Source organism: Bolinopsis microptera, chromosome 1 (assembly GCF_026151205.1).
Source record: "Bolinopsis microptera isolate Bmic1 chromosome 1, MBARI_Bmic_1.0, whole genome shotgun sequence".
NCBI lineage: Eukaryota > Metazoa > Ctenophora > Tentaculata > Lobata > Bolinopsidae > Bolinopsis > Bolinopsis microptera.
The window spans coordinates 6,571,550-6,594,808 of NC_087072.1; the positions used below are offsets into that span (position 1 = coordinate 6,571,550).

General features: G+C 38.7%; 6 protein-coding genes across 7 annotated transcripts in view; all 6 read right to left on the minus strand.

Annotated features, from left to right (window-relative positions):
• LOC134819030 (uncharacterized) overlaps nucleotides 1-23,259 on the minus strand; it is a 69,179-nt gene that overhangs the window by 1,557 nt on the left and 44,363 nt on the right. The window contains exons 2-5 of one of the 2 annotated variants that reach the window (XM_063828794.1): nucleotides 2,662-2,749; nucleotides 2,281-2,432; nucleotides 1,920-2,065; nucleotides 1,063-1,085 (exon numbers count right to left, since the gene is read on the minus strand). In XM_063828794.1, coding sequence (XP_063684864.1) covers nucleotides 1,063-1,085; nucleotides 1,920-2,065; nucleotides 2,281-2,432; nucleotides 2,662-2,737 — 397 coding nt within the window. In that variant the 5' untranslated portion in view covers nucleotides 2,738-2,749. The remainder of the gene's footprint in view (nucleotides 1-1,062; nucleotides 1,086-1,919; nucleotides 2,066-2,280; nucleotides 2,433-2,661; nucleotides 2,750-23,259) is intronic. The other variant, XM_063828801.1, reaches the window with a different exon arrangement.
• LOC134820475 (uncharacterized) lies at nucleotides 4,050-10,609 on the minus strand. Its single transcript, XM_063830864.1, has 7 exons — nucleotides 10,416-10,609; nucleotides 9,580-9,701; nucleotides 9,183-9,360; nucleotides 7,057-7,344; nucleotides 6,731-6,899; nucleotides 5,726-5,814; nucleotides 4,050-5,127 (listed from the first exon to the last, which is right to left on the minus strand). Exons 1-7 carry the CDS (start codon nucleotides 10,548-10,550, stop codon nucleotides 4,744-4,746), a joined length of 1,365 nt encoding a protein of 454 aa, XP_063686934.1. The 5' UTR covers nucleotides 10,551-10,609; the 3' UTR covers nucleotides 4,050-4,743.
• Nucleotides 11,961-14,056, minus strand: LOC134825898 (uncharacterized). Its single transcript, XM_063838095.1, has 5 exons — nucleotides 13,700-14,056; nucleotides 13,212-13,305; nucleotides 12,783-13,049; nucleotides 12,481-12,678; nucleotides 11,961-12,321 (listed from the first exon to the last, which is right to left on the minus strand). The coding sequence occupies exons 1-5, from the start codon at nucleotides 13,889-13,891 to the stop codon at nucleotides 12,059-12,061; spliced, it is 1,014 nt and encodes a 337-aa protein (XP_063694165.1). The 5' UTR covers nucleotides 13,892-14,056; the 3' UTR covers nucleotides 11,961-12,058.
• LOC134825900 (uncharacterized) lies at nucleotides 14,140-16,507 on the minus strand. Its single transcript, XM_063838097.1, has 7 exons — nucleotides 16,348-16,507; nucleotides 16,089-16,159; nucleotides 15,702-15,856; nucleotides 15,350-15,490; nucleotides 14,864-15,169; nucleotides 14,522-14,665; nucleotides 14,140-14,334 (listed from the first exon to the last, which is right to left on the minus strand). Exons 1-7 carry the CDS (start codon nucleotides 16,470-16,472, stop codon nucleotides 14,302-14,304), a joined length of 975 nt encoding a protein of 324 aa, XP_063694167.1. The 5' UTR covers nucleotides 16,473-16,507; the 3' UTR covers nucleotides 14,140-14,301.
• LOC134825899 (uncharacterized) lies at nucleotides 16,719-19,205 on the minus strand. The gene is made up of 7 exons (XM_063838096.1): nucleotides 18,951-19,205; nucleotides 18,665-18,735; nucleotides 18,278-18,432; nucleotides 17,926-18,066; nucleotides 17,440-17,745; nucleotides 17,098-17,241; nucleotides 16,719-16,910 (listed from the first exon to the last, which is right to left on the minus strand). The coding sequence occupies exons 1-7, from the start codon at nucleotides 19,073-19,075 to the stop codon at nucleotides 16,878-16,880; spliced, it is 975 nt and encodes a 324-aa protein (XP_063694166.1). The 5' UTR covers nucleotides 19,076-19,205; the 3' UTR covers nucleotides 16,719-16,877.
• Nucleotides 19,284-21,826, minus strand: LOC134825901 (uncharacterized). Its single transcript, XM_063838098.1, has 7 exons — nucleotides 21,591-21,826; nucleotides 21,208-21,278; nucleotides 20,835-20,989; nucleotides 20,557-20,697; nucleotides 20,069-20,374; nucleotides 19,768-19,911; nucleotides 19,284-19,470 (listed from the first exon to the last, which is right to left on the minus strand). Exons 1-7 carry the CDS (start codon nucleotides 21,713-21,715, stop codon nucleotides 19,438-19,440), a joined length of 975 nt encoding a protein of 324 aa, XP_063694168.1. The 5' UTR covers nucleotides 21,716-21,826; the 3' UTR covers nucleotides 19,284-19,437.

The window sequence follows — 23,259 nt, forward strand, 5'->3', positions numbered from 1 at the left end:
CACCTGCTTGAGTGTTTCCGTTTAAGTTAAATCCCAGAGTTTACATTAATATACTAAAATACTGCGCAGTAAGTTGTTTATAAACTGTACACGAAAAAAGTAAGTTGTTTATAAAGCGTGTCCAAACTAAAAAAGCAAGATTTTTATAAAGTATAAACTATTCACGAACCACAATTTATACCAAAGTAGTACAAAACCAAAAGTAAATTGTTAATAAACCGTACACCTGCCCACCCTAGCATTCTCATTTGCTGAATTAAAACAGACTTTTGGTTTCGTAATACTTCAGTTTACAAGTTGACACTTAACTAACATATTTTAAAATATAATTACTTCTAGTATAGAGTAGTTTAAAAGTCTGTCAGTAGTGGGCGGTGGTAATCAGCTCCATTATTATAGCATATCTTAAATCTTGGCTGAAGCCTTTAACGTTTTATAAATTCTAGTAACCACTATGAATATGGTATAATTCAAGGTCAAATTTTCGGGCTGATGCTCTTAATAAGTCAGTACGCCCAATTATTACGCACATGGCCAGCTGCATTCATCTCATTTATCACAAAATGACCATATGTTGGGACTATCTATCTCCGGAGCTTGAAGCAGTAGGCCCTCTAATTCCAAATTGCTTTAGTAATAAAATGTACCAGCACCCATCAAAATGAACGTTTGAAGTTAAATGGTATGCTTACAACGTTAAAAATACTTCTTCTGGTCAGGTCATCATGATCAAGTGTTAGCATGATAACCATGACTGCCCAAAACCACAAACAGTAAAGATAGCACTGGCGGTGGTGATACTACTGAACGAACACGAAAGTGGTCAACCAGCACAAGTTGGCATCATATTCGGACCAAATGACTGTAACTGTAAGCGCACCACCAATCATATTTCAGTCTAGGTTTATCATGCCGGTTTATCCAAACTTTTATTAAGTAAAATGAAACAGTATTTTAATAACCGGTCATAATTTAAGTAGCCTCATTATGAATATGAAACTGTGGGAATGGAACGGGAACAAAGTCACGTCCAAAGTGGACTATGATATCATTCGGGCTTACCTCTATCACCGTAATCTGGTACTCTGAAATAAAAAACATTGATATTATTATTACTTTAATCAGACTAAAACAAGCACCACCTACGAATATGGGATTATGAAATACAATATTCTAACTTTACTCTTGTATCAATTATTATCACAGAAAAGCTTATTTTCCACTCGTAGCAATATCTGAACAAAGATAAGGTAAGATTGAGCACTCATGTCAAACGACACGCTCATCACGCTTTACGTTGACATGCTAATGAAAAGTCATGCGTGTAGCTGCGCGGGAAACCGATCAGAACATGAGAGATATTATCTAATATGAGTGGTCGCCGGTCGTTCATATATTACGTAATCAGCCAGGGGGGGGGTATATCCGGCTATTATCCTTACTATATAATAGTAAGTAGTTTGAAGGTGCTTGGCCGGATATCATAACAATGATTTCGGCTCATAAAGCTCGTAAAGGGGGGGGGGGGGGGGGGGGTCAGGCCATGATTACGTAGGTAATATTGCTGTCGGGAGGGGGGTAAAAATTGCTAAAATATTGATTACGTAATATTTGAACGACCCCTAATGGATGATCATGGTCCTCTTCGAAAGATGTGAAGTCGCAAGATTTACGAAAATGAACAGCACCTAAACGGTGCCTCTGGTCCTCTGTGTCTTAACCCATTCCTATATTTTGCCATGAGCAGGAGATAAGATAAGAACAGGGAGACAATTAACCGACTGTGTTTCAATTCTGAGTTGGGTTTCGAAGCCAATTTAACACGTGGGCGTGAATTGCTACTTGAAACGCGAAAGAGAAGAGGGTGTCCCTGGTCCCACTACCCCACTCACAACAAAGATGATAGAAAGACAACTCACGGTATAGTGTGAATAGCTCTGTTAGTAGCGTTGTCTTCAAGAGACTGTCTGTAAACTTTGAGCTGGATCTGATTACCGGATTTGAGGACTTTGTCGTTAACCGAGTTGTGGAACTTATCCTCCACCATCCAACCCACTTCCCCCACCTGAGTAGGACACATATAATGTTTTGCATTGAGACTGAGAGAAGTTGGAGTATCTTCTTTAGAATTAACATCTAAGGACAGGGATTCGAAATATAAGGATCAACTCGACAAATTGGAGATAAGAACGTTGCCTGTTTTAATTGAGCTTCTTGAGTTTATCTTGTATTATGTACTTATCATGACAGAACCGATATCATTTGTGAATTAAAACTCACGTAAGCTTTCCTCCGGGGAGGATACTTGGAACCCTCAGGCTCCCTAGATAAGAACTTCATGCTGGTAGTGCTGCTTGGATTACCAATTGTCTCCCCTATACACTCGTAGTCCGTGACCACGTGGGATCGGTAGTTTCCTATACCGTTATTTCCTGATAGATTATAAAAAACTTTAAGTTAGGGCTGGCTGGTTGTGGCAGCTGGAAATGACATGCAGGTTTCATGATTAGTTTGGACAAAGTTTGCGCAATGTAGTTAGTAGAACAGTGCGTGGTTTGACTTAAATACTACAAATTTGTATGGCCTTGATTACGAATACAATGCACGGTTAAAGCAATGACTCTGATAAAAGTGAACTACTTTTGCACGATCATGTATCACCTGTGTAAATCATCTGCCCTCTGGCCCCACCCACTTCTTCTCCTGGAAGACTACTGAAATGATCAGCGGCTGCCATTTCTCTATCAGCTGTTGTGAGTTAACGGTGTATTTTTAGAAATTACGGATTAATTTTTTGCACGTGAAACATTTTGCCGACTAAGAAAATCTGCCAGGAACCAAGATGGAATGATTTGCTCAACTGGCAACTAACAGCTACGGCTTTCATCAAATTAGGGCTCCAATATATATGACCATCAGACAGCAGACTAGATTGCAAATAATGAATAACTGTGAGTGTGAAAACGTTTGGAGTTGGAGTCACTGGATCGCTGCCACTGCTCGAAGCGATACAGCCAGGTTTGCAACAACAGCGATTTTATTTTGAAGGAAATGGTGAAAAACGTCGGTGTTTTTAACTTAAAAGCTGTAGAAAGTCAATGAAGAAAATGGGGAGATTGGCAACTTCCCTGCAGTAATTTTTCTTTTGCGGTTGTACTATTTCGATCTACGATTTTAGACATCTTCTTTACAAAAACGATATATCGAAAGGATCGTACATTCATTGCAAGTGTAACAATGCAAACAAGTTTTAAGGCCCTGACATAATCTTTTAAGTTAAGAAATCGTAATTTTACTGGCTAATAAGTAAGCATCGCCTCGACAACATCTCCCTCTGTTAGCAACCGTGAGCTCCCGGTTCCTTCAGCTCACAACAGCTTGTGTTAATGCGAACGGTCTTTAAGAGTAAGACTAGAAATTGGGCGATTAATAAAACGACGAATTTGACTGAGAGCGTATAATTTTATGTTGAATACTCCTCTAAAAACTTGTACGGTATAAATTCTATAAAGTAAGAGCTAAATCATTCCTCATGACAGTCTAGCGGGTCTAATGAAGTAATGACATTGCTTGTGATTTGGCCGGTGCATTCTCCAGAAAATGTGCAATGAAACGAGCAAAAAATCGACAAATTTCTCTACAATGGCACTTCAAATGGTGTAGAGAAACTTAATTTAAAATATATCAGTTGTGCACGAAATTTTCGCATGAGCAGTATCTAAGTGTTAAGTAAATTTTATTAAAACATTACGGACTTACGACTCTATAACTATTCGCAAAGCTATTAATGTTTTCAATTTTACCAGAGCATGCTTGCGATAATATGCAATGATGCATCCATGCTGTTCGCTTTAGTCAAATTTCACCTTTTAACATTATTTTCCAAGCTTTAGAGATGCCTGGCATTTTCTCTCAATAAAATATACATATCGAATATCGATTCATTATATACCAAATACCAGCGTCGCGAAATCATGAGCTTTGGCGTGATAAACGCTATTATTTCAATTCGATGGCTGATAAAATGAAAACAAATAATTCATGTTTTTGCAAGAATCAAATAATCTATTTTATATTACAATTGCTTGAACAAGCCGTTCGATCTAAACAGTATAGAAAACGTTAAATAGTTAAATACAAATAAGAAACCGTTGCCTAAACGTTGAATGGTATAAAGACCCTCACTAACTAGCCTCTATATTATACATTCTTTTATCTTATCAGCAACATACTGGAGTTTGCTTGTACAATATCAGAGAAGATTATCTGTCTATTATCATATTATACTCTTGTACTATCAGCATTGTATGTATACTCTGAAAGAGACTAAAACAAGGTATAATATTTGCAGGTAGAATCATAAAGGGGCCCCTAAAGGAAGTTAAAATAAATAATTTACACTTAATTACGTCAATTCGAAGTCACGATTGCAATAAATACTATATATTTTATAGTTTAGTTAAATAATGGATAAGAAATATTTAATTCATAAATATCTTGGCCTCCATTTTAGTTTCGCTTGCTATAATTCAGATAATTAAAGGGCATTAAATAGTTAAATAAAGAAATTTCTCGGCTATAATTTGTTAAAAACATCAAGAACTTAAACATTACCAATTACCAATTAATTCGTCTTTTGTTCAGTGCACTCGTGTCAAAGAAGGCAAAATGCTGTTCTGAAAGTTCGCGTTCATCAAAAGATTGAAAATCTCAATAAAATTCTACTATAATTATAAACCTCTTTCACAGCTTCGTCAACTGGAGCCCACTGGACATATTCATATTGGCTAGAAGTTTCTGTGAGTCTCTAACTATATGATTGTTGGGTTCTTCTGGCCCCTTCAGCATGAAACTGATCAGATTGTCTTGTGGGGTCATGGGTTCGGAGAACAGGCTGTTATCCAGTTTGATCTGAGGCAACATGTTATCACAGTATTCGTTAGGATGAAGGTATGGTCTCCAGATGTCCGCCATGTTGGTGATCTGGTCGGTCGGACAGGGTTGTATCTGTTGGGGTTGGTAGAGGTGTTGTTGGGGTTGTGTGTCTAGTCTTCTTCGTTTGCTGTTTGGTTCTGACGGCGACATGTCGTAGAATGAGGGCTCCAGATCGTCCAATTTGCAGTTCACCTGTAGTTAATGGTGGGTTAGTAATTTGTTTTCGGGGTAGTGAAAGTGTTTTGGTAATAATAAAAGTGCCGGTTAATAGTCTTGTTTAGCGTTGATGAGCAGAATTACGATCATGGTGCAGAGAAAGTTGTCTGTGCCCTCAATTATTTAGAAGTGCAGCTGCAGGAATAGTGAGGCCTGCGCCCTGCAGTCCATAGCCCGACTCTTGTCATTGGGCCAGTGTGTCGGGTCACGTGATCCAATCTATTAGACTGGCCTAAAGTTTTAGTTTCTATTAGCAGCACTAGTCGAGCTAATTATTGTCCACGTTTCAGTTCCTCCCGAAAAAGAGCTGCTCTTAAAAGTTTACTAAGTGTCACCTTCGAAGACAGTTATAATTGTGGGACCGGAATCATTAATATATATACTATATTAATGCTGAAGTTCAAGCTCCATTCTAACCGTGATGATTATTTCAGGGCATAATAGATGAGAAATGAGAAATGAGAATTGAGGTCAACAAGACTGGACAATAAACTAAAGAAGTAGCTTAAACACTAGTAATGAGTAAATCAATTCAAATTTCTGAAACATTTGCAATTAATTTGCTTCAATTTACCTCGCTGAGGGTCGGAATATAGTCACTCTCGAGTTTCTCCGACTTGATCTGAGGGGGTGTCATCGGCATGTGCTGACTCATCACAAATCCTGAAATTTTAAGACATTTAGTGATTGGAAAACTTTATGTTTTAACAGTTTTCTGATCTATCAAATTTGTTAGGTCAAGGATGCTGATAAATGGTTGGAATGTAAAATCAATGCAAGATGATATATTGTGGTCTCTCACATACACTTGCACACTTGGCACAGATTGTAAAAATCTGAAAAGTTGGAAGATTGCAGTTGTACGGTTGGTGTTAACCCAACTGAGTTAGACGGGAGCTTCCTAGTGAGATCACGTGATTTGTCACATGACACTCACCTGACGTCTGCTCGGCACAGAGGAAGTTAACAAGGCTCAGCTCGTGATCAGCTCACATTTTCTACACATTTTTTGCTAAATCTAATAAATCGAACCCAGATTGCAAGTGCATCTTCCTGGACAAGAATTGCAATACAAGTTTCAGGATCCTCTTAACTAATGGTGTTTTCATTTTCATTGCGTCGAAATACTGGACCATAATTAAGCTTTAAAAACAGTTAATCATCGACTTATAAGTTACTTGCATGCTCGTAATTTGCAAACCAATCGTAAAATAAGGTATTTTATTCCTAAGTTGAGCGATTGACATCATGATTCGTGCAAAGACAGCTCTCAAGAGTGACATACTTTAAAGATAGGCATAATAACTATATATATGCTAAATCCCATGAACTGCTCAACATTCTGTAGGTCTACCGTGGTATTCTCTTAAAATAGCATACTGTCTGCACTTAGAGGGCCAGTCTTATGTGAATATGGAGATGTCAATTGATCCAACATTTTTCAGGTACGAATAGGGTACCCAAGTACCACGACTCATAGTGAATGTAGAAATAAAGATGTGGGATATGAAGGCGTTCAGGAAGGTAAATACAATTATTTAGATTTATACATGAAAGTATTTACTAGAATATAAATTACCTGAGTTATTCCAGAAGTTCTGTGGAGATTGGGGGGCTTGGTTGTTGTTGTTGGGGAAGGGTAATGGTTGTTGGTAAAAAGTGTAGGGTGAGAGCTGAGAGCATGCGCTCATCATTTGGTTCTGCTTCAACTGGTCCTCCGGGCTGATTTCTGGGGATAACATCTGGTCCTGAAACAGTGCATTGGTTAGCTTTGGTGTTCAACAGTTCCATTCTTTATAAATTTTAATCTATGGTTGAAGAGTATGTTATACATTGAGGCTTGATTCGAATGAAAGTAGGAAAGTCAAACCTTCACTCGTATTTGTTATAATATTTAAAACTTACCACAGTGTAGCTGGGAGGGCTGTGATAAAGCATGGTGGAGCACTGGAGAGGTTGCTGCTGCTGCTGGGTGGTGTAGATGTTCTGCATTCTGGGCTGGTAGTAGCTGTTCAGATCAATGTTCTCGTCCTTGATGAAGGGGGTCTGTTTGGGAAGCTGTTTGAAGGCTGACAGGTCCTCCTGTACCTTCGGTCTGTTAACCTTGTTCCAGTTCATCTCCTCTTTAGTGGGAGATCCGAATATGGCGCGCATCTTGCTTTCTTTCTTGCTCATGTCCCGTGGTGGTGAGTCCTGTGAAGAGATTTTGGTAAAAGATAAATTAGTTGACTTCAGCTGAACTTTACATCAATATCTGGATGATAAAGTGAGATGGAGTGAGGTGTTATACTCATTTATCCTCATTTTTCACCAGATTACTCAATACTATTGAGATTGGATAAGATACGAATGACATGATAAATCACGTTTGTCTGAGTTAACTCAAGTTATCTCAATATATTGAGTGGTACTGATTAACAATGACTCAACGAAGATATGTGATCAGTTTAACACTTGATTGAGTTCTATCGAGGCATACTGAATACTGATAAGGATGTCGATATTGACATGGCCTTGAGCCTTGAGGCTTGAAGGGATTGATATCATTTTCCTAACTGATCAATATTAAATACTGAATGTGTTTCTACAATCTATTAAATAGTAGACTTTGTTCATTATAATATATCAACGTTTTGTAAGTGAAACGTGGCACTTCATAAAGCTCCCTACAAAACTGGTGTTTTCTCAACATTCATCTACAAATAGTTGTCCGGGACCTTGATTGAGACTTGCGACTCTTCTTTTACACTCACAACGGCTTGCATGGATGTAAGACTTAGTTTTCTGAATTAAAAAGAACTTAAATAAAACCCGCAAAAATAGTGCACAGCTGAGCGGAAAATTTGTTCTATAGAAAAAGGTAGAACTTGACAATATGATAATAATATACAGACATAATATTGTGTCCAAGACTGCCGCTTAAACCATTGCGCCATTTTCTGAATTTTTCTCCGGGTCAGGGAATTTGCTGCACATCATGTATGATTTACAAGGAATGATCTCAGAGTATTAGTAACCTCTCTCTCGAGGAAGGGGGCCGCTGCAGGGCTAAGTTTCACCTCTACTGTTGGACAAGTGGTGTTTGTTTAATTGATGTCAGATCAGGGCTGGATACGGACCTCATGGAACCGAATATTGCCTGTCCAGCCGGATTTCAACCAAGTGTGGATACCTCACAATCTATTAAGATATCGCTTACAAATTAGCCAAACTAAAATCTAGGACAGGCACCCTATTTTGTCGCCTTCAGGGCCTCGTGGCTTGTCCTCTAAAATTCGTGGTAATTATATTAAGATCCGCCATTCAGATTACTAAGAGAAGGCAAACATGCTTGGATATCATGACGGCATAATGACGTACGGTCCGAATCGAGCTAGTTTTTACCTACAAAATATATATATAATGCTATGAATTCTCGAATGAACCCTAAACATCTCGGTTTTAATGCCGTTAAGTGTGTTCCACAGTTCACATAAATTGCTTGATATTATCGAAAGTTCTCGAACAATCTTAGGAATTATGTAATTGTGTAATTGGGTGAGATATTAATTACGTCTGCTGGACTCTATATATGGGGCCTTCCCACAAGATCCCAAAGACCCTGCCACCATGACCGGATATTGTGGTTATGTAGCACTTAACATGTCACCTGACGTGAGCCCTAAAATTGAAGACTGGGCGCGTTGTTTGAGCTGGTTGACAGTTAGCACTGTGCTATATCCCGGCCATTAAACGTGAGCACTGTCGCCCCACTGTGACCAGATAGTCTGCAGGTGACATGTATTCTATCAGGGACTATGTGTGCAGGATGGGTCTAGATAGTGGAGTGGAGCTAGTGGAATCTTAAGTAATGACAAATGGTGGATTGACAAATAGAGTGGAGCCCTAAAAACTGGTAAGTGAAGAAAGGGCCGGTGTTATAGTATGCGCACATATTCTCAGACTTAGCCTCACTCCTCAGGCTCAGGCAACGTTTACAAAAGAAAAAGTAAAATAAAGAATATCGTCATGTGAATACAAGTTAGACTCACCGAAACAGTTTCATACTGGTTGTAAGGCCAGACTCGTCTCTGAAGTGCTCCGGTACCGTGGGTTCCGGCGAACTGCACGATAGCTACGTCCTTGTTAGCACTGTATACTGTCACTTTACAGAGTCCGTAGCAGTGACGGCGTCGACCGGTGCAAGCAGTTCGAGGAGAACAGTTGTATCTGGGCAAATTGTATTAGTGGTGAGATCAGAGATCGCGAAAATAAGGGGGTTTATTTGGAAAATTCGGGCAACTACATTTACTTTTACTTTCGAGCTGTTTAAAACGTAACATGATAACCTCATGGTTTATAGTAATAGTATAATCTAAATTATCACCATCGACTGTATTTGAAAATATCAGTTATTGGAAATTAATAAGCTAATTCTGGTAAACTTACTTCTTGCCAGGACAGTGGAAGATCTCTCTGGCCAGGAAGTGATCCTGACGACGATGGACGACTCCGTCAAGATCGTGACAGCCCAGTCTCCCAGTTAGCGTGGGTCTGGCTCTCTCAGATACCTGTGGAGATGAGGTTAGTAGTTTGTTAACACTTGTTTCAGTCGGTTGTTTCGAAGTTAGTATTGCATGAAGAACGAATAAAAGCGATAAAGTTCTCCTTCAGCTGCAACTTAAAAAATTTATATTTTCATATCCAGTAGTTTAGGGCAGTTTACTAGGCAGGCCACACAGTTTACTAGGTAGGCCACACAGCCGGAACTGGACATCTTATTGCAATGTAGTGTCTGTTTGTTTGCTCAATTACTGGGCAAGTTAATTAAGGTCCGGTAAATGTAACAAGCACAGTTTAATCATGTTAATGGCGTCTCTAGTGTTGCTAAGTCATGTAGTCAGACGGCGAACAGTTTAAGAATGTTGTTTTAATTGACCTGAATATGCTGTATAATTATGTGAAGATCACGTGTCTGAGTTTTATGGCTACACTAGATGAGTTAAAATTTTGGGATCGAGGTTAATAGGCGTTATAGTGGGATCGACTGTATAGTTTAGACGTCGTTGGTATTCAATCAACTGTCAGTCACTATAAATTGTGTCTAATGTATACATCGTTAGCATATAATTAATGTAGTTAGTATTCTAGGGATATCCCGAGTAGACTGATATTGATATTACTAAGAATAATGGGCATCTCAAAGAAATGCCTCTTCAAATACCTCTAAAATAATCTTCGTACCAAATACTAAATGTTAATCATCAACAAGAAGGTTTACTTACAACGACATTGTGGCCGTAGATTTTCTGTTCAAAGTTCCAACTGGGTTGCGAAGCAAAGAAAAGCGGCAGATCTTTAACGGGAACTCGAACACCCTTGCTCCACTTAGGGTTTTCAGCTTTACAAGTTCGACACATAACTAATAAACGAAATGTAAGTCTCAAATTGATACGAAGTGTGGTGGTGGTAACTAGAAATGGGTATTGCCCGCCATAACATTTATAATATACTCTGTCTCCCTCAGATGGTTCTCACGTGATTGGATCACGCGACTCGAGATCCCACGTGACACATTCCAGTGCCTGAGAATTGAGGAGAAGGTATCACGTGATTGGTCACGTGGGAAGGGAATGCTGCGCGCGATATCATGTGAACCGAGAGCTGGTGCTCGTTAACCGATGCTCTACCCAGCTCTTGTGCTTGCTGCATACCACGTGCTGCGTGCCAATTAAGGTCACAGGATCGTTTTTCGGGGTTGTGACGAACTTGAGCATGTAAATGGTATGCGTTAATCGGGTTCTAAGCGGCATTTCAAATTCCAAGCATACAGGTATTTGATAGATGAGATAATGGGAAGAATGTGAAACTACAGAAAGGCAGATTCAATGTACTCTGCAAGTCAACTTATATTGCAGAGGCATGGGTCTGATGTTTATATAACATGGTGGGAGTCTCGAGTAAAATTAAGATATAACAAGTCAATGATAAACCTTGATTATTATATCGAGGGACCACCTACTTCCCTACAAGCACTGTGTGCAGTCTAGAGTAACTGAATATTTATTTACACTACATCCATATTGAGCAACTCGACGTCTAAAACTGAAAGCAATCTTTCGGAAATCATATTTTGCTACACAAATTACAGCCTGGAAATCAAAGTAAGCAACTACTGTTTGACACTGAAACAACAACTGTGTGAGACTGCAGCAACAACTGTCTGCAAAGACTACTTATCAAACTAATCGGACAGATCAGTAGCTCAAACAAGAAATCCGACTCGAGTTGGGATAGGAAGACAAGTCTGAGAGAGTGGAGCTGCGACTGTAGAACTCACGCCGGACACCCTGAGGGTAACTGGTCACTAGGGTGCGTGTGTGAGGAACTGATCGCTTGTTCCTCTGTTTATTTAAGTACATGAAGCTCGCATGTCAGGTCCTTAATTAACCATCAATTAACCCTGGAGCTTGGTTCAGCACCTAATGCAATTACTTTAAAGGATGATGTTAATTGTTAATTAGGCTGGCTATCAGACTTTAGTGGGCATACTGTCAAAATGTCGCCGAATGCGACTTTATAGCAGGGTGTAAAGAGGGACATTTCTGATCAGACGTGTATTGAGAATTGAGCTGACACATTTCCAATTACAAATTTGTTTTGTTGAGGCTTGTTTACAGTCTGTCAAAATAGAGTGAAAAAGGACATGTAAATAGTGAGACATGAGTAATGGGTGAAAACGTCTTTAGTCAATCTCAATTCCCCAATCAAGAGTTGAGCATTCATCACAAGACACAAATGTGACTGTTCGAAAAAAAACCCATTTAAAATAATTGAAATGCGGTAAGTTTACAATATCAAATTACATAATATTGTTCGCCCATCATCAGACCTGGTGACTCATATGACAGACAGCTACACTATCTGCCTAAACCTTAAACCGTGGACTTGGAGGATCATTAAGCATCGTCTGACGGTTCGTCAATCTTTCATCCAATCTGACGTGTTTTGTTTTGACGCAGGTCTCAACCTCCTCCCTCGACATACTGTCCTCATACCTTTCCGCTTTGATCCTCAATTCACAGAGTTTACTTATGGCAGCGTAGCGCAGTGGTTTCCCTTGTAGTTTGGGGTCTTGTTGTATCAATGTCTGGAGTCCGGTCGTGTAGCACGCAGACGTTAACGAATTACCTGCAGGTGGTGGGTCAGAAAAAACCCGTAAAACTTGTATATGAATCGGTACTTGATGTGTGATGATAAGCTGAAATTGTTTTGTTTTGTAATAAATTTTCAACACATTCGATGTACTTACTATCTTACTATGTGAAATTCGTTTGCAACGACACTTACCTGATAACGTTGCTTCCAGAATACCAATCGATGGCTCACTATTTTGATATTGACTATCTTCACCAACTCTGGTTTTATCCTCATCTTTCCGTTCATCTGTAGAGCTTTTCAATTTATCTGGAAGGTTATGAAGCACTCCTTTGCCGTCGATGGAACTTTTTCGAAATGACGGGTGATGACGGGGCAGGTCCCTTACGTCTAAATGCGGATGATAGATATGAGGATTTTGAAACACTGTGTATTATATGTGGTCAAAACTCAATCCAGCTTATCAAATTTCACAAACTTCAAATATATTTTACCTGCAAGGATATGTTGCTGAGCTCTGTCATTCAGTTCTACCATTTCACTGTTTCGTTTATTGCTTAAATCGGCACCCTCGACCGATTCCAACACGTCATCAGGCACACTAGTTCCACCATATCCAATTTCAGGATCAGATATTGGTTCAGGTACACCAATCATACTGAATCCATGGCTATTTGAAAGTGAAATGTCGGATTTTGTTGAAGACCTTCCACTTCTCGGTTCCTCGTCATTTGCGAATTCATCTTGCAATTGTGTACTTCCTAAAAGAATATATTCCATGGATTGTGGCAGTTAGCTATTATCTCAGTAAATGTAAAATCTTTAAACCACCGAACCCCACTTTTTGGTTCAGGAAACAACTATTATTTTTAAACACTGCTTTGGTCGTAAATTTTAAACTTGAAACTTTATTTTATTCCCACCCTTTAATTTCGCTGATATGGTACCAAGGGTTGTATTCTTGCTTCTGATTCGTTGATTAAAACAATACACGAACTCTTCGTATCTTTGTGCTGTCTGAAATACGAACCATATAAAAGTTTTTTCGTATATCATAATGCTGCATGAAATTTGTTCATGAATGGTCAAGAAAAGCCTCACACACTTGTCTGTTGATAAAGTAACCGTCGTTAGAGGTAAGCTAGTTAGATAGTTAGTTGCAGTTCTTTTAAATAACTAAAAACTCGTGAGACCTATGGAATGTGATGTGGCATTGGCAGTTCAATGATCTATTAAAAAAATCTCCGAAAATAATAAATTGGAATTTTCTACCATCTCAGATTTTTATTCTGCGTTACGACATTACAATACTAGGAACATGGGAATATGAAACTGAGAAATAAAATTCTGAAATTTAAATTCTTTACTTGGCAAATATTTATGTTTTAGCTTTAAAAATGAAACTTCTTACATCTAGAAGGGAAAATGTCTCGAGCGAATGGGCTATCAAAGTATAAATCTGATCACTACTGATAGTTTCATTAATCTCCCGCATCTTTGCAATTCTCATGTCAATGGACAAACGAAGGCGAGATATGTATTCATCACACTCACGAAGTATCTCTTCATTGTTGGACTGATCTACTGATATTGACAATGACATTGTAATAGATCGAGGTTTGACTAAGAGGAGTTATACGAAACGTGAAAATCTGTAAAATCTGATATTATATATGTAAAATCTGATATTATATATCCAAAAGAGTCGTCAAAGTTGCTCCTTTATAAATTCACCAAATACTTTTTACCACATTTTAGGATTTTACAGGAGCAATGATATCTTTGATATTATCTTAATCATATTTGAGATAACATTGCTTTGGAACTGCGATTAAAATAAAATTAAAACAATTATTTTTTAATTGCATTCTTGTGAGTATTAATATTACATCAGCACTATAAAATACATCTGAAGATGAAATACCAGTCCTTTCTCAAATATATATAAATAAACTGTTTCCATTCGTTTGAGATGTCTTGTGTCTTTCAACTGGGGTTTCTATCGCGAGTACTTTATGCGCATTCGGGTCGGTTAGCGGAGTAAACCTGAAAAATATCGCCATTAATGGCCAGTTTTGTTGCATTGATTATGTTAACCAGTTTTCTTACGATATTCATTAAATGTTATAAACTTGATTATGATGCTTTGATTAGATTATCAAGAAATGAAAAGACTGCTTTGTATTTGGGGGTTATCGCCCCTATGGAATGATAAAAGATAAAAAATACTTACTGCGCTGACACAGCCGAACTCTTCGACAACTCTATCTCTGATTGCCTTAGCTTCAGCAAGACCAGATGCACTCAGACCAGATCCGACAGCAGCTCCGTATGATTCAAGGGCATCGCTGTAGTTAGCGATAACGTAGTCGTAAGCCTGATAAGTAAATTTTAATTGGAGCAACTTTGGTTTATTGTAAATAAGCCTTCAATCAAGTACCAATACGGTTTAAATTATCCGTAGCATTGATATATTGGAATTGAAATGGAAAATCCTGCGAATCCTTGAGAGAATAGAAATAAAAGCAGGGAAATAGGAAATCTTTGCAATTCACAGTCGAAGAATTTAACTTACCACGATTCCCCTTCGGACAACCTTCTCGATACAGCATGGCAGCTGGTTCCTGGCGAAGTAGGATGCAGCACGGGACTGGCATTCACCGCAGAATTCAGAGGCATCATCACATCCACCACCGTTCATGTGCCCGAAGATACCCTCAAGGAATCTGGCAGTAGAGCTGGTACATCCATCATCACACCATCCCTTGGCGAGAGCTTGAGCTTCTGCAGCAGCAGCAGAGGCATCAGATTTGACACCCTCGGTGAGGTGCTCCTCGATGAAGTCTTGGATATCGTCAGCACTGGAGAATCGGTCAAGAGCCTGAGGATGAAAAATAATTTAGACTATGATATTGTTTAATCATATGGCTTAGCTAAACTATTCACTATTTATTAATGAAACGCTTTGTTGAACATCGTTTGCTATAAATTAACTTGAAATCAGTTAAAAGCAACATAATATTGACATAAAGATGGTGAATTTTATGTATCAGTTACTAACCATGGATGCGAGGTCTCCGAGGAGAGAACCCTTGCTAGATTTTGCGAAAGCTGCAGCTTTGTCTTCAAAGTTCTCCTTGTAGGCAGACTCGGCAGCATCGATGGTATCTTGTACGAAGTCAGCATTTGCTGCCTTGCATGCCTGTAAACGTATAAGCTGTTATTTGATTTGTCAATGCAATAGTATCAATTAATGTAGAATTATTCCAACATGACCTATAAGTCACTAAAACAATTAACTTTCTACTTGATTTTAGAACAGATTACAATATGTTATGTTCCACAAATATAATAAATTTGTGGGATATCGGATATTATAATTAGAAGGAAGTATTAATTGTGTTAAAAGTTACCTCCATAGCGGCGCTGACTTGGAGGAAACATCCACGGGCCTGAGCACAAGCAAGGTTGCCGAGTTCCTCCATGTTGGATACATCAGAGGCCAGTTGTCCGTAGTTGACAACGTCTGAGTCGTAGTGGCTGGCAGCTTGGAGTCCGTAGCAAGTGGCTGAAATATTGTGGTTATAAATAATGTGCAATGAATTCTATGTTTAAGAGATACTGAAAGTAATATTTCTTTCTCATAGAAAGTGATCAGGGATTCAGGGTATACTGTGTATACTGTATAGACTATAGACAGATAGGGGACACTGTTACATTAAAGACTAAAGTGGTCTTAAGCGAGAAAATCACAAGCATTTTTAGAAAGAAACAAAACTTAGAAGTTATGTTATTCAGACCTTGTTTGACGATAGCTTTGCATTTTCCGGAAAGGGCGACAGAATCAAAATCAAATCCAGGGCAGGAGTTTCTAAAATGTATTCAGTTGTTAATGTTGTGCTATCGATCATGTGGAAAGCAAATGTCGATTGATGATATAACTATGTACCATTTGATTGTGAGAAAACCTAAAATTATATATATTGCATGATACACGAAAAATGATTGTATGACTATGGCTTAAATTTAAAACCTAATAAGATGTAATTTTAGTCTTACCCGAAGATAGCTGCGGATCCTACACGAGCAGCAGCAAATGCAGCATTGATATCCCTTTTATTAACTCCCTTGCAGAGATTTCCGAATGCAACGCCAACAATGGCAAGGAAGATGATAGCCCTCATGATGAGATAATGCCTATGTACATGTTAAAAGTTAGATAATTAAAATAAAATGATAGAGTTTCAACATAAGGATAGAGTTCACATTAAAATCCATTCCTGTAAAATCCGTTTGGTTAAATTTGAACCAAACTGACCTAATTTAACTAGCAATCAGTTCTTCTTAAATCGTAAATACAGTTATAAATCTCAATATTATTTAACATCATAATATGCCTATGGGAATGTTATTTGAATAAAACAATAATATTATGAGGTTGCATTCTAGTAAGTAATAATATTACATCAGCACTATAAAATACATCTGAAGATGAAATACCAGTCCTTTCTCAAATATATATAAATAAACTGTTTCCATTCGTTTGAGATGTCTTGAGTCTTTCAACTGGGGTTTCTATCGCGAGTACTTTATGCGCATTCGGGTCGGTTAGCGGAGTAAACCTGAAAAATATCGCCATTAATGGCCAGTTTTGTTGCATTGATTATGTTAACCAGTTTTCTTACGATATTCATTAAATGTTATAAACTTGATTATGATGCTTTGAAAAGATTATCAAGAAATGAAAAGACTGCTTTGTATTTGGGGGTTATCGCCCCTATGGAATGATAAAAGATAAAAAATACTTACTGCGCTGACACAGCCGAACTCTTCGACAACTCTATCTCTGATTGCCTTAGCTTCAGCAAGACCAGATGCACTCAGACCAGATCCGACAGCAGCTCCGTATGATTCAAGGGCATCGCTGTAGTTAGCGATAACGTAGTCGTAAGCCTGATAAGTAAATTTTAATTGGAGCAACTTTGGTTTATTGTAAATAAGCCTTCAATCAAGTACCAATACGGTTTAAATTATCCGTAGCATTGATATATTGGAATTGAAATGGAAAATCCTGCGAATCCTTGAGAGAATAGAAATAAAAGCAGGGAAATAGGAAATCTTTGCAATTCACAGTCGAAGAATTTAACTTACCACGATTCCCCTTCGGACAACCTTCTCGATACAGCATGGCAGCTGGTTCCTGGCGAAGTAGGATGCAGCACGGGACTGGCATTCACCGCAGAATTCAGAGGCATCATCACATCCACCACCGTTCATGTGCCCGAAGATACCCTCAAGGAATCTGGCAGTAGAGCTGGTACATCCATCATCACACCATCCCTTGGCGAGAGCTTGAGCTTCTGCAGCAGCAGCAGAGGCATCAGATTTGACACCCTCGGTGAGGTGCTCCTCGATGAAGTCTTGGATATCGTCAGCACTGGAGAATCGGTCAAGAGCCTGAGGATGAAAAATAATTTAGACTATGATATTGTTTAATCATATGGCTTAGCTAAACTATTCACTATTTATTAATGAAACGCTTTGTTGAACATCGTTTGCTATAAATTAACTTGAAATCAGTTAAAAGCAACATAATATTGACATAAAGATGGTGAATTTTATGTATCAGTTACTAACCATGGATGCGAGGTCTCCGAGGAGAGAACCCTTGCTAGATTTTGCGAAAGCTGCAGCTTTGTCTTCAAAGTTCTCCTTGTAGGCAGACTCGGCAGCATCGATGGTATCTTGTACGAAGTCAGCATTTGCTGCCTTGCATGCCTGTAAACGTATAAGCTGTTATTTGATTTGTCAATGCAATAGTATCAATTTATGTAGAATTATTCCAACATGACCTATAAGTCACTAAAACAATTAACTTTCTACTTGATTTTAGAACAGATTACAATATGTAATGTTCCACAAATATAATAAATTTGTGGGATATCGGATATTATAATTAGAAGGAAGTATTAATTGTGTTAAAAGTTACCTCCATAGCGGCGCTGACTTGGAGGAAACATCCACGGGCCTGAGCACAAGCAAGGTTGCCGAGTTCCTCCATGTTGGATACATCAGAGGCCAGTTGTCCGTAGTTGACAACGTCTGAGTCGTAGTGGCTGGCAGCTTGGAGTCCGTAGCAAGTGGCTGAAATATTGTGGTTACAAATAATGTGCAATGAATTTTATGTTTAAGAGATACTGAAAGTAATATTTCTTTCTCATAGAAAGTGATCAGGGATTCAGGGTATACTGTGTATACTGTATAGACTATAGACAGATAGGGGACACTGTTGTATTAAAGACTAAAGTGGTCTTAAGCGAGAAAATCACAAGAATTTTTAGAAAGAAACAAAACTTAGAAGTTATGTTATTCACACCTTGTTTGACGATAGCTTTGCATTTTCCGGAAAGGGCGACAGAATCAAAATCAAATCCAGGGCAGGAGTTTCTAAAATGTATTCTGTTGTTAGTAATAGTATCGTATCAGTGATTATGTGGATGAAAATGATTCTGATAAGAATTACACGATTGAAACTCATTAAAGCGCGTACACTTAAACGTAAAAAATACATCCATCTACCATTATAAGAACCTAAACATTATTTATATTGCACGATATGAAAAAATAATTAAAAATTGTAAAAGATATCATTTTATTTTTACCCGAAGATAGCTGCGGATCCTACACGAGCAGCAGCAAATGCAGCACTGATATCCCTTTTATTAACTCCCTTGCAGAGATTTCCGAATGCAACGCCAACAATGGCAAGGAAGATGATAGCCCTCATGATAAGATTATACCTATGTACATTGATGGGTTAATTCTCCAAGTTGAAACAAAAAATATGAGTAAAATATCAAAATCTCTCTTCTAAAGTTAAATGACGTAGTACAATCATCAATCATTTATTGCTAATTTCATACATAATATTATAAATCTTTATCTTATTTTAGATTGAATTCCTATGGAACTATGATTTGAATAAAACAATCATATTATGAGTTGCATTCTTGTGAGTAATAATATTACATCAGCACTATAAAAGTCCGTTCTCAAATACCAGTCCGTTCTCAAATATATATAGATAAACTGTTTCCATTCATTTAAGATGTTTTGATTCTTTTAACTGGGGATTCTGTCGCGAATAGTTTATGCACATTCAGGTCGGTTAGCGGAGTAAACCTGAAAATACCGCAATTAATGGACAATTTTTTAAGCATAATGTTACTGAATTTTCTTTAATTATTCATTAAAAGTTATAAACAAACTATGATGCTTTGATACAGATCTAAGAAGATAGTATTGAAAATGTTTTAACACCTCAGAACTGTGTATTACTACAGCTCAACCTGCTCATTCTGACTAATTGGGAATTTAAACTCTTGATACAGATAAGATTATCAAGGAATGAAAAGACTGCTTTACTTTGAGGGTTATAGTCCATAATCCATATGAAATGATAAAAATTATAATACTTACTGCGCTGACACAACCGAATTCTTCGACAACTCTATCTCTGATTGCCTGAGCCTCAGCGAGACCGCTTGCACTCAGACCACCTCCGACAGCAGCTCCGTATGATTCAAGGGCTTCGCTGTAGTTAGCGATAACGTAGTCGTAAGCCTGAATAATCAAATTGTAATAGATTCAACTGTAATTCATTGAACATTAGACGATGGATATCAATCAAAGAGCAATACGGTTTGAAATTATTCCCAATATTGAAGTATTGAAATTGAAGTAAGGTTTTTGTAATTCGCAGTCGAAAAATATTACTCACCACGATTCCCCTCTGGACGACCTTCTCAATACAGCATGGCAATTGGTTCCTGGCGAAGTAGGATGCAGCACGGGACTGGCATTCACCGCAGAATTCGGAGGCATCATCACATCCACCACCGTTCATGTGCCCGAAGATACCCTCGAGGAATCTGGCAGTAGAGCTGGTACATCCATCATCACACCATCCCTTGGCGAGAGCTTGAGCTTCTTCAGCAGCAGCAGAGGCATCAGATTTGACACCCTCGGTGAGGTGCTCCTCAATGAAGTCTTGGATATCGTCAGCACTGGAGAATCGGTCAAGAGCCTGAGGATGAAAAATTATTTAGACTATGATAGTGTATAATCATTTGGCTTAGCTATAATATTCATTATTCATTAATAAAACAATATGATGATCATTATTTGCTTCGAATTAACCTGGAATCAGCTGAAGCAACATAGTAATAACATTAAGATCGTGACAAATTGTATGTATCAACTACTAACCATGGAAGCGAGGTCTCCGAGGAGAGATCCCTTGCTAGATTTGGCGAAAGCTGCAACCTTGTCTTCGAAGTTCTCCTTGTAGGCAGACTCGGCAGCATCGATGGTATCTTGTACGAAGTCAGCATTTGCTGCCTTGCATGCCTGTAAACGTATCAGGTGTTATTTGATTTGTCAATGCAATAGTATCAATTTAATTACAATATGTTCTCGTCCACAAATATAATAAATTTGTGGGATATCTGATATTAGAAGGAAGTATTAATTGTGTTAAAAGTTACCTCCATAGCGGCGCTGACTTGAAGGAAACATCCACGGGCCTGAGCACAAGCAAGGTTGCCGAGTTTCTCCATGTTGGATACATCAGAGGCCAGTTGTCCGTAGTTGACAACGTCTGAGTCGTAGTGGCTGGCAGCTTTGAGTCCGTAGCAAGTGGCTGAAATATTGTAGTTATAAATAATGTACAAAAAATTTCACGTTTGCAGGATAAGGAGATGCTGAAAGTAATAGCTCTTCCCCATACAAAGTGATCATGGTATATAATTGTGGTATATTGTGCAATCACATTGAGGTCACTGTCGCATAAAAATGGTCCAAAGCAAGGAAAATAACAAGTAATTTAAGTGAAAGACTTAAACGTTCTGTAATTAATACCTTGTTTGACGATAGCTTTGCATTCTCCGGAAAGGGCAACAGAATCAAAATCAAATCCAGGGCAGGAGTTTCTGAAATGTATTCAGTTGTTAATCATGTTGTCCTATCGATCATTTGGAATGCAAATGTTGATTGTTGATATAACTATGTACCATTTGATTTCGAGAAAACCTAAAACTATTTCATCAGTGATCATGAGTTTCAATATGATTCTGATAAGAAGCACTGGATTGAACCTTTTACCTTATTGAAATATAAGGTAAATGTAAACCTTAAAGTTAATATATACACCCATCCTTGATTATAAAAAACCCAGAAATTATTTATTTTGCACGATGCACAAAAAATAATTAAAGATTCTAAAAATATTATCTTAATCTTACCCGAAGATAGCTGCGGATCCTACACGAGCAGCAGCAAATGCAGCACTGATATCCCTTTTATTAACTCCCTTGCAGAGATTTCCGAATGCAACGCCAACAATGGCAAGGAAGATGATAGCCCTCATGATGAGATAACGCCTAATATATAATATCGTTGAGAAAATAGTAACGATCAAAATTCGAGGTTAAAATACAAATACTGAGAAGATAAACACGTTGTAACAAATCCAAAGACAGTGGTTATCTAAGCGAATATTTAAAGTCTTATGAAGGCAGCCACCTAAGACAAACGGAACTAAAACCTATCACCCATCTGGAACAGTTAGACAAAGCAATCTAGCAACAGTTTGCAGGGAGACCACCGTCTTATCAGCTGACCACCGTAAACTGGTGGTGCTGAAGAATAATGGGCTACTGGGGGAGAGAGTCCGATATAAATACTGGGTAGCACACGGGGCAACGCGTGGCTAGCCTAGGTCTTGATGTCCGGTGGATAATTGGATAATTTCATATCACAAATATTTCTAATTGAACCGATTCTCATTCACTGAGTATTTGTGCAGGTCTGCAGATAAGTTTGCTGTATGCATGCTGCAAGGACTCTGATAACAATTTGGAAATAAGAGCCTGCAAGGCTATATACGTTGCAAAAAGTCAATTTTCTGATAAGGCAGCAAAGCCATAATTAATATATTTACTATTTCCGGTAGATTAATTTGGATACATGGATAACTCAATAATATGCAGGACTTTTACAAAAACTGAAAATAAATAATAATTTTTATTTGGAAAATACAATATTCCACTCAATGGCGTAATGTTGCCTGTTTGGCTGAAAAAGCGCCTCCTCCCCTTTTGGCGCCCCTTCCTAAAATTGAACAAATTAGATGATTTTCGAGGATACGCCGGTAAAATCTCTAAAAAAGTGTGTTTCTAGAGCAAAACGCGCAGTTTTGCTAGTACCGTAGGTAAGTTGGGGTTCATGGTTTTTGTCCGTTTTTGTCCGTTCGGTACCCTATATTTTCAAAACGGACAAAAATTAGGGCGTACAAAAACGGACAAAAATGGAAATAATATTTAGATGCTTCCTCCTTCTCCTTAGTCCTCCTCCTCATCCTCCTCCTTCCTCCTCATCAGTTCTCCTCCTCAGTCCTCCTCATCCTCCTCCTCCTCATAGTCGTACTTGTCATCCTCGTCCTCCTCATTCTTCATCGTCCTTCTCCTCCTCGTCCTCCTCAGTCCTCGTTCTCCTCATCCTCCTCCTCCTCCTTAGTCCTCTTCCTCAGTCCTCCTCAGTCCTCCTCCTCCTCCTCTCAGTCCTCCTCCTCATCCTCCTCTTAGCCTCCCCCTCCCCCATTCTCCTCCTCCTCCTCATCATCCTCCTCAGTCCTCCTCAGTCATCCTCATCCTGATCCTCCTCCTCCTTCTCAGTCCTCCTCCTCCTGATCCTCCTCAGTCTTGCTCAGTTCTCCTCATTCCTCCTCCTCTTCCTCGTCAGTCCTCCTCGTCAGTCCTCCTCCTCCTCCCTCTCCTCCTCCTCCTCCTCCTCTTCCTCCTCCTCCTCCTCCTCAGTCCTCCTTCTCCTCCTCAGTCTCCCCCCAGTCCTCCTCCTCCTCCCCCTCCTCCTCCTCCTCCTCTTCCTCTTCCTCTTCTTAAGTCCTCCTTCTCA

Bases quoted from the DNA above. Each gene is read 5' to 3' on its own strand.
- LOC134820475 (XM_063830864.1), bottom strand. From the start codon at position 10,550: ATGTGTCGAACTTGTAAAGCTGAAAACCCTAAGTGGAGCAAGGGTGTT. The intron at 9,702-10,415 runs GTAAGTAAACCT...TCATCTCCACAG, and splicing joins TCTACGGCCACAATGTCGTT to GTATCTGAGAGAGCCAGACC. The intron at 7,345-9,182 runs GTGAGTCTAACT...ATCTCTTCACAG, and splicing joins ACCAGTATGAAACTGTTTCG to GACTCACCACCACGGGACAT.
- LOC134825898 (XM_063838095.1), bottom strand. From the start codon at position 13,891: ATGTCATTGTCAATATCAGTAGATCAGTCCAACAATGAAGAGATACTT. The intron at 13,050-13,211 runs GTGGGAATAAAA...ATATTCTTTTAG, and splicing joins CATATCAGCGAAATTAAAGG to GAAGTACACAATTGCAAGAT. The intron at 12,322-12,480 runs GTAAGTGTCGTT...CACCACCTGCAG, and splicing joins TCTGGAAGCAACGTTATCAG to GTAATTCGTTAACGTCTGCG.
- LOC134825900 (XM_063838097.1), bottom strand. From the start codon at position 16,472: ATGAGGGCTATCATCTTCCTTGCCATTGTTGGCGTTGCATTCGGAAAT. The intron at 15,170-15,349 runs GTTAGTAACTGA...TTTCATCCTCAG, and splicing joins TCGGAGACCTCGCATCCATG to GCTCTTGACCGATTCTCCAG. The intron at 14,335-14,521 runs GTAAGTATTTTT...GATATTTTTCAG, and splicing joins AGTTCGGCTGTGTCAGCGCA to GTTTACTCCGCTAACCGACC.
- LOC134825899 (XM_063838096.1), bottom strand. From the start codon at position 19,075: ATGAGGGCTATCATCTTCCTTGCCATTGTTGGCGTTGCATTCGGAAAT. The intron at 18,433-18,664 runs GTGTGAATAACA...ACAATATTTCAG, and splicing joins CAAAGCTATCGTCAAACAAG to CCACTTGCTACGGACTCCAA. The intron at 18,067-18,277 runs GTAACTTTTAAC...ATACGTTTACAG, and splicing joins AAGTCAGCGCCGCTATGGAG to GCATGCAAGGCAGCAAATGC.
- LOC134825901 (XM_063838098.1), bottom strand. From the start codon at position 21,715: ATGAGGGCTATCATCTTCCTTGCCATTGTTGGCGTTGCATTCGGAAAT. The intron at 20,990-21,207 runs GTATTAATTACA...ACAATATTTCAG, and splicing joins CAAAGCTATCGTCAAACAAG to CCACTTGCTACGGACTCAAA. The intron at 20,375-20,556 runs GTTAGTAGTTGA...TTTCATCCTCAG, and splicing joins TCGGAGACCTCGCTTCCATG to GCTCTTGACCGATTCTCCAG.